The sequence below is a fragment of the Helobdella robusta genome, assembly GCF_000326865.2.
Source record: "Helobdella robusta unplaced genomic scaffold HELROscaffold_23, whole genome shotgun sequence".
Lineage (NCBI taxonomy): Eukaryota > Metazoa > Annelida > Clitellata > Rhynchobdellida > Glossiphoniidae > Helobdella > Helobdella robusta.
The window spans coordinates 448,408-458,407 of record NW_008704216.1 but is presented as its reverse complement, the minus strand read 5'-3'; the positions used below and the strand labels follow the sequence as shown (position 1 = coordinate 458,407).

General features: G+C 35.8%; 1 protein-coding gene across 1 annotated transcript in view; it reads left to right on the top strand.

The window, feature by feature from the left end:
• Window positions 1–7,526: 7,526 nt before the first annotated feature.
• Window positions 7,527–10,000, top strand: part of HELRODRAFT_191617 (hypothetical protein) — a gene marked incomplete at its 5' end in the record, with an annotated part of 12,184 nt that continues 9,710 nt past the window's right edge. Inside the window, 3 exons of the mRNA XM_009018879.1 lie at window positions 7,527–7,759; window positions 7,867–8,054; window positions 8,229–8,576. Coding sequence (XP_009017127.1) covers window positions 7,527–7,759; window positions 7,867–8,054; window positions 8,229–8,576 — 769 coding nt within the window. The remainder of the gene's footprint in view (window positions 7,760–7,866; window positions 8,055–8,228; window positions 8,577–10,000) is intronic.

Sequence of the window (10,000 nt, the reverse complement as noted above, 5' to 3'; positions counted from 1 at the left end):
ATCGTCGTCATCATCATAATCGTCATCATGACGGTAATGTGGGTGGCCTATAATCTTAATTGTCATTCCTGCCAGGGTGATCTCATCAAATCATCGTCGTCATCGTCATCATCATCGTCGTAATTATCATCATCGTATTCATCATCATCTCCATTACAGCTATCATCATCGTCGTCGTTCTAGTCTAGCTATCATCATCATCATAGCTATTCTTTATTACTATCATCATCATCATCATCATCATCATCGGATATCTAAATAAATGATTAAATGATATATATCATTTTTTATCTTTCATCGGTTCGTCGCCATTTTTTTTATCTTCTCCCACTAACTAACATCATCAGTGGCAACTGCAGTAGTTGAAGTAGTAGCAGTAGTAGTAGCCGTAAGTAGTAGTAGTAGTAGTGGCAGTAGTAGCGACTTAATTACTACATCATTATCATCATCATCATCATCATTTTCTTCATCCTCATCATTAACATCATTATCATCATCATCATCACATCATTATCATCATCATCATCAACATCATCATCATTTTCTTCCTCCTCTTCCTCATCCTCATCTTCCTCATCATCAATCATCATATCCATCTCAGACTGTTGAAACTTTGAAAGTCTAATAAACACGTTTGCTATGTATATGCTGCAATGCTATTATCATACTAACAGTAGTAGTAGTAGTAGTAGTAGTAGTAGTAGTAGTAGTAGTAGTAGTGGTGGTGGTGGTGGTGGTAGTAGTAGTAGTGGTAGTAGTAGTATTAATGGTGGTGGCTGTAGTAGAAAATTTTTCATTTTATATATGGTCACAGAATGAACTTGGCAAATAAAATTGTGATAAATAAATTTGAATGGGCTATAAAAATTTTTGTGTTTAAACTTATTATTATTATTATAATTATATTATTATTATTTTATTATTATTGTTGTTTTTATTATTATTATTGTTAATGTTGATATGTATGGAGCAAGGTACTAGCTGGCCACTAAGTCAGATTGTTAATAATAAAATGTAATAAAAATGTCAGTCCTACATATGAATGAATGAATGAATGAATGAATGCTTTAGAGGATGAATTAATTATTAAAAGAATGAATGAATGATTGAATGAATGAATGAAGGAATGAATGAGTGAATGATAAATAAGTAAAAGTCTGAACCCGAGTGAACAATCTTTTTATCTCAATCTTAAATTTTTTTATTCCAATAACCTCTTTACGTGTGACCAAAATAAAATGAAAAAAAGCCTTAGTTGCATTATAATAAACTATGATCATAGTTATTTATTATTATTATTATTATTTTTGTTGTTGTTGTTATTTGTTATTAATCTTATTGAAAATTTAATTCACTTTGCTGGGAGCACTTTCTGGCTTCAGGCACAAGATAAGTGTGTGTTGGAACACTTATTATTATTATTATTATTATTATTATTAATATTTTTATATGCCGTCTGGATGGTTGATATATGGCATTGTATTGGGTAGTACAAGACTCAAGTTGTAATGATTTGTGAATTTGAGGATGGATGAATGGATGAATGAATGAATGAATGATCGAAATGAATGAACTAGATGCAGCGAATGAATGAATGAACGAACGAACCAATGAAAGAATGAAAGGAAAAAAGTTGCGATGATTATAGTGGTTTCAAGTTCTCATGTAAGTATCGTATAACAAGTGTTTGTTATGTTTCCTTCTTGGTTCGCCGGTTCATCCGTTCGTTTGTTTATTTTTTTTGTTCATTTGTTCATTCTTCGTTTATTCATTCATTTCTTCGTTCATCCATCCATCCATTTGTTCATTCATTTATTCATCAATTCTTTTATTATTTTTTTATGTGTCCTTCGTTGAGTTAGGTAAGTTATTATCTTAGTTGTTTCATTTTATACACTTTTTATTCATTCATTCATTTATTCATTCATTCATTCATTCATTCACTCATTCATTCACTCATTCATTCACTCATTCACTCATTCGTTCTTTCATCCATTTGTTACTTTGATTACAGAATCTACATTACATACTTGCTTTTAGGTTCCTACATTCATTTACTTAGCTATTTTACAATTTTTCCATTCCTAATCAATCAATCAATCAATCAATCACTCATTTATTCACTCGTTCAATTTATTTTAACAGCTGTGATGATGTTGACGCTGCTGATGTTTTTCGCGATGATGAAGAAGAAGATGATGATGGTGATGAAGATGATGATTACGATGATGACGTTGATGATGACGACGATGGGTTAAGATGGCGTTTGCTAGTTTTAAAAAGATTTATAGCAAGTTACTTCGTTTTGACAGACAACTCTGCTATTACTTATTCTGCAATCTACCTAATTTGACGTCATCATCATCATCCTCATCATCATTGTCTTATTTATCATCGTCATCATTATCATCACTCAAATTACTGCTATGCTGCAGTAGTAGTAGTAATAGTGGCAAATAATAATGACGAACAGTTTTATGGGTGGCTGGCTGTCCAATCTAACGAAGGAGGTATATGAATAAACACCCAACGCAATCAAATAAATGAATGAAATATACACATGCACGTGCACACACACGCACGCAAGCACACATACACTCACACATACACATAATTCATTACTATATACTATAGTTCATCGCATAGGCTAGCACTAATTGAATACGTTGTTGTGTTGCATTTGTGTGTTATGTTATCTGTGTGTCTGTGTATTGTGTGTTGTGTGTGTGTGTCTGTGTGTTGTGTGTGTGTTGTGTGTGTGTGCGTGAGTGTAATAGTAGTAATAGTAGTGCTAGATTTGTTACTTTTTCAAAACGTCAGAGATCAAACGTTATCAAACGCTGGCTGTGCCACACTCGATGGGTGAATTTCACGTTTGATGATACCCTGAAAAAATTTCAAAAATAATAATAATAATTATAATAATTAATAATAATAATATTATTATTGTTGTTGTTATTATAGTTATAATAATTGCTGCTACATTTGAAAATGAAACATTATTAATGATGGTGTGTAAAATAAATTGCTTCGCCATTCAAAATGTGTTGGTGTGCGTGCGTGCGTGTCTGTGTGTGCGTGTCTGTGTGTGCGTGTCTGTGTGTGCGTGTAAGTTGCATGCCAAGCGAAGGATGAATATTTTATCTGCTCATCAAAACTGGAAATGATTTAAAACATTTTTCCATGCAGTTTACTTTAACGCCGTAGAAAGCAGCGGGTCATACACACACCTTCGTTCCTTCTTTCTTTCCTTCTTTTATTCATTTTTTTATTTATTCACTCATTCATTAATTCATTCATTCATTCGTTCGTTCGTTCAACCATTCATTCATTCATTCATTCATTCATTCATTCATTCATTCATTCATTCATTCATTCACTCATTCACTCATTCATTCATTCACATATTCATTCATCTCAGTTTTGGCCTGAATGAAATTCACTATTTTATCCACCCATTATTATTATTTCATCTTAAACTGAAAGCAGTTCTTGAAGGCAATTCCATTTGCACACATGATTTTCAGTTTACATTTCAAATCGCTATTCACGCCATTCCGATGATTTAAAGAAACGCGCGCACACACGCACGCACACACGCACGCACACAAACACACACGCATTTCATTATTCATATTTTTATTATGATTATTATTATAGCAATTATTATTATTATTATTACTGCTATTTTGTTTCAGTGTACGGGCAGCAGTTGCATCAACAAAGAAACATACTCCCTACAGCAACACAACTGTACGATTTAACGTTTGTCGCCGAGCCGCAAGATGTCGTTGTAGCGGCGACAGCAGCCACCAAAGATAATAAATACGTCGTGGTATTCGATTGCCTGCTAAACGATCAACAGGCCAGTCGAAGATTACAAATAAGTCGTCGCTGGTTCAAAAATGAAGACCTTCCCATAGTCTATGACAAGAGGTTTGTATGCCTGATTGGATCTGTTGGTTGGCTGGCTTGTTAACTGATGTTAACTCATATCCTTTATAATACTGCTACTACTACTTACTACTACTGCTGCTGCAGCTGTTGCTACTACTGCCACTACTGCTACTACCACTACTACTACTACTAATAATAATAATAATGCTAATAATGAGAACATCCTTCTATTTTCTAACTCCAAATACCAAATGTCAATAATGAAATAATTATAAAATTCTATCATTCTAAATTATAATAATAATAAATAATCAAAATTATAACAACAACAACAACAGCAGCAGCAACAACAACAACAACAACAATAATAATAATGATAATAATAATAGGAAATTTTTGAGCAACGGTTCGTTGATGCTGGAAGGCAGGCTAGAGGAGGGTTGGTACCACTGCGAGGTCTCATTAGATGGAGTCGGAGTCGTTATGAGTCGGAGGGCCAGACTGATTCTGATTGGTTAGTTGTGGCGAAGGTGTTGGTGGTTTGGTGGCTGTAATGGTTGTGATGAAAGGAGAGATGATGAGGATGATGATGACGATAATCGTGATGACGATGGTGATGATGATGATGACGATGATGATGATGACGACAACGATTATGATGATGATGATGATGACGACGACGATAATGATGATGATGATGATGACGACAACGATTATGATGATGATGATGATGACGACAACGATTATGATGATGATGATGATGACGACGACGATAATGGTGATGATGACATCTCTGTAGTTGGCGTTTAATCAATCAAAAGAGTTATTCCAAGGCAAACATTCTGATTGCTATTGGTGATCTTTTTCCTGCTTTCATTGTGTTACTCATCACTTGTAGGTCATCATCATCATCGCCATCTGTATCGTCATCATCATCACCCTCTGAATCATCATGATAATTTCTTTCTCGCATTTATAAAAGATGATGTAACGTGATGTCATCATCATCGTCATCATTAATTATTATTATTATCATTATTATCACCATCATCACTATCATCTTCACCATCTTCACCATCACATCATTCTCAAGCAAATAAAATAATTATGATAAGAAATATACATGATATATGTCTTCTATCTTACATGCATGCATTCATAAATTCATGTTCGTATATGTGTGTACGTATGTGTGTACGCGTGTGTGTATGTGTGTTTGTGTGTGTGTGCGAGTGTAAAATTTTTTTGAAGGTGATTAATCACGAGAAGCAAGTGATAAATTATTATCTGCATTAAATCTAGCTGTCATGATTTCTGTTATCAACGATATGACGTCATCACCATCATCACCACCATCATCATCACTATCTCTTTTTCCTCTTCTTTATCATCGTCATCATCAAATGTAATTTCTCCTTTGATGTTATCATAAAAAAATGTTTCAAACGCTTCCAGGCTAGGAAATTAAACAAACATATAAGCCTGGATAAACACACACACACACATACATTCATACATACATACAGGCAGACATACATACATGAATACAAACATAAATACAAACATACATACATACGTACATAGATACATACATACATACATACATACACACACACACTCACAAGCAAACATCCACACATATGCGCACTGAAATACATAATGATACACGTTTAAACATCAAAAAACGCTCATACGCTCCGATAAATACACGCATATACACATGTACACACACGCACACACACATACAAACAGACACACACACAGCACACACGCACACATATTTTTACTGTTACTATTCTTTTAAAAAATTGCGTTCAAATAAATATGGTTTCTCTGCTGTTTTGCCATATGTTAATAATAACGATAATTTAGTAATAATTATAATAATTGTTATTATTATTTGCTTTCATTTTATCATTTATTAATTATAATTAATTAATTAATTAATTACGATACCAATCTATCAACCTACCTACCCACACTAGCTCTGCCCCGATTCAGCAGCAGTCAAGTCATCTCCAAGACAGTTTCTGTCTACATGAATGACGTCGCGACACTTAGCTGCTTTAATGCGCCGTCGTCGTCACTACTATCACCACCGCCACCATCATCGTCATCATCACCACCACCCTCATTATCATCACCATCATCACCATCATCATCATTATCATCATCTCCCTGGCCGCTGATAATTAACGAATGGTTCAAAGATGGTGTCAGGATTGACGGATCGAATTCGAACCACGTTTTTCATCGGGTCGACGGCGGATACTTGGAGATCAAATCCGTGCTGTTTCAGGACTTCGGGAAGTACAAGTGTAAAGTTGGCTACGATGATAAACTATCGTCATCGTCATCATCATCGTCGTCGTCGTCCTCTTCTTCTTCTTCTTCATCGTCCCTAGTCGGCGAAATAATTCTGCAGCAGAACGTTAATATATGTACGTTTGAGGGATTTGGGGTTTATTATTATTTTTATTATTGTTGTTATTATTTTTTTTGTTATTTCTTTTGTTATTCTTTTTATTATTGTTGTTATTGTTACCTTAGTTTTCGTTGCTATTGCTATTGTATTGATGGTCTTTTTTTGCCATAGCAACCTACGAAAGAGTTCCGCCCTATTTCACCGTAAGGCCACATGATTGGTCGAAAGTTGAGGGGGAGGAGTTATTGTTACTCTGCGCAGCCAATGGGAGGGATAGATTTGGAAGGAAGGCCAGAATTGTGTGGCTCAAGAATGGAATCACTCTTGATCTAAAGTTAGGCCTATAATTAGCATTACAACTATCATTATAATTAACCTTTTTATGATTTACTATCATTTTATTTACAACATCACTCATTTATAACATAATTATTTTATATTTATAATTATAACCCTGACCCTACATATAAATTTTGTTGTATGTGCTTAAATAAACATCACAGCATCATTTCGTCATCATCAACGTTACCATCATTCTTCACCATCATTCCTCGCCATCATCACCATCACCGTCTTCTTCATCACCACCACCACCGTGGTCGTCGTCATCATCATCACAGATCAGACCCTAGATTTAGCATAGTGGGTGAAAGTAGTTTGCACATAGACGGGCTGACGGAAGACGATGAAGGAATGTACACGTGCCGGGCGTACAATTATGAAGACTCCATTGATAGCCACTCTCTGGTCAATGTTCTAGGTTGGTTGGCTGGCTGGCTGGCTGGCTGGCTGGCTGGCTGGTTGGTTGGTTGGTTGGTTGGCTGGCTGGCTGGCTGGCTGGCTGGCTGGCTGGATGGCTGGCTGGTTGGCTGGTTGGTTGGCTGGTTGGTTGTTAGAAACAACAATAATAATATTAATACTAACAATAACAATAACCACCACCGCAACAGTCCCTCCGAAATTGAGGGCACGCCCCAGCAACACTGTGGCCCCCATATACACCGACGTCCAACTGAACTGCGATGGTTACTCTCGCCCCAACCCTACATTCAAATGGTTGAAAGATGGCCGCAAACTGGACCCCTCAACGACTTCCGGTTTTATGCTGGACGGTTGGGACTTGCGGATTTTAGGATTGGAAGTATCAGATAGCGGCGTGTATCAATGTTTCATCGAGAATGATATAGGGAACGTTCAGTCGGCTATGCATTTGATCGTACGTGACGAAGGCGAAACTAGCGAGCTTGGGTCAAGAAAATTTTCCGTGAACTTTGACCCGACACGGTTGTTGAACTTGAGTGCTGTTCATATTGCTAGCGATCATGTTATCGTGTCTTGGAGGTGGTCTGCTGCTAACGATGATGCGAAGATTGTGGGGTTTGTCGCCAGGTGGCGGGAAGTTATTGTTTCCGGAAGTGACGACATTGATGACGGGAGGTTGGCGGGATGTTGTTTTTATTTTTACAGGTTCATTTATAAATATTTATACTAAGAATTTTCGGACGTTAACGTTTTTCCATTTCCACGGATGAATCTTTTCATAGAATCAGACTGATGAACGTAACCTTGATGCCATCATCGTCGTCGTCGTCATCGTCGTCGTTTCTGCAAGAAGCCACGCTGTATAATTTAAAGTCATCAACCAATTACGATGTGGCCCTCTGGTCACGTGATGCCTCGGGTGCTGTGGGCGTTTGGTCTGGAGAGATCCAGGTCAAAACCAAAGAGGAAGGTTGGTTAGGGGTATGGTTAGTTGATTTTCCAGATGGCTTATTGGCAAGTTGATTGATTGGCGGCTGTTTGGTCGGTTTATTAATTGAATGATGATTGAGCTACATTATTTAATAATCCGAGTCATATGATTCGTCGAATACTACTCGTTCGATTAAAACAACCATCCAATCAGAATTAAGACCTGCAGCGCCTCAGAATCTACAGGCGGTCGCCCTCTCGTCCACCTCAATCCAGGTCACGTGGGAGATGACGTCATCTCAACAACAACAACAACAAAACTTCGTCGCAGCATCAAAATTTAAAATAATTTATAGCGACGATGTTGAAAGCATGGAAACATTTGTTCTCCCATCATCATCGTCAGTGACATCATCAGTGACGTCATCTTCCGTAAAAATGGTCCACCAATTACAATCCTTGAGGAAGTTTACGAATTATAACATTCGCGTCGTTGCGATATCAGCCGATGGAGCTGAGAACAATGCGGCCGATGAAGTCACTGCAGTCACTTTTTCCGATGGTTCGGGCTTTTTATTTTTACTTTTATTATTTTTACTTTTACTACTTTTAATAAATTGCTGCTGCTACTACTACTACTACTACTACTACTACTACTACTACTACTACTACTACTACTACTACTACTACTATTACTATTACTACTATTACTACTCCTGACCAACCGAAACTGTTTTTACTGTTTTGGTAAAAACCGAATAAAAGCCGAAGTTATGAAAATATTTTTGGCCGAAACCGAATATTGTTATTTTTAATAAAATATTATTTATATAGCTTTTTAATATATAATATCCATTATTAAAATTTAAACAATTACTTCAAAACATTTTTTCAATAAAATGAAATCAAAAATAAATATAGAAAGATAAAATGATGTGAAAATAATAGCGGACACAAATGTTTTCTTAAATGCAAAAAAAAACAGAATCCAACGAATCTTAAATCTTATTTGAAAGTGACAGTTTTGGTTTAATAGTTGAATTCAAATTCCTGCCTTGTTTATTAGCACTCCCACTTGCCAATGTTTCCAATGTTGTTGTTGATTTTTAAAAACTGTATAGATTCAATTATTGGATGAATAATTGAAAGCTGTTACAGTCACTACTGTAACAGCTTTTGTTATTATTATTAAATAAACCTATAATGTATGCAAGAAATAAAAGTTTCTCAACTTTTTCTCCAACAAGATTGCTACGACGATCTGCCTGCAGATTCGTCCTGCAGAGCTGAATAGCTTGCAACACTTGTGCTGATAAGTACTTTCGAGCAGCAGGTTCAAGGCAGGAAAATTGGCTGCAATGCCTATAGGCAAAAATGTTTGCTGTTCTATTTATTCAAGGTTTTTTAAGTTACGCTTGCATTTGACGCTCATGATCAAGATGATTTTTCAAACCACACACACTGCCGACGAACTAGAGTTCGTCGGCAGTGTTACTACCTAAAGAGAGTATTGCCATATTCATTGTAACGTGCTTCGCCTTTGTCAGACTGGATTTTTGTAAAATACTTCCATATTGGATTTAACAACATTTCAACGACTTATATTTAATTATTCAAATTAATGTTTACTCGATTTCAGAATTATTTTAACAAAGAAGTTTAGAAATTCAAAAACTTCAATAAAGATACGTTTTGTAAACACAGGTCATAACATTTATTGTAAATACGTTCACACTTACATGCATTTTTTATGTTATCTGAAATGTCTTCATCGTCGCGGTTCTCAACACTATTTTCATTAACTGATAATTTATCCATCATTATTTGTTTGATCTACCGTTGGTTCAGTTTTTTTTTGTCAAATAGCCACTCTCGTACTATCACGTGCTGAGGCATTATTTCTGGATCTTTTATCTTTTTTACGTCCTCTCTCTCTGTCAATGCAAACTCTGAAAATGGTTGATTCCTCATAATCTCTGCTTTTGA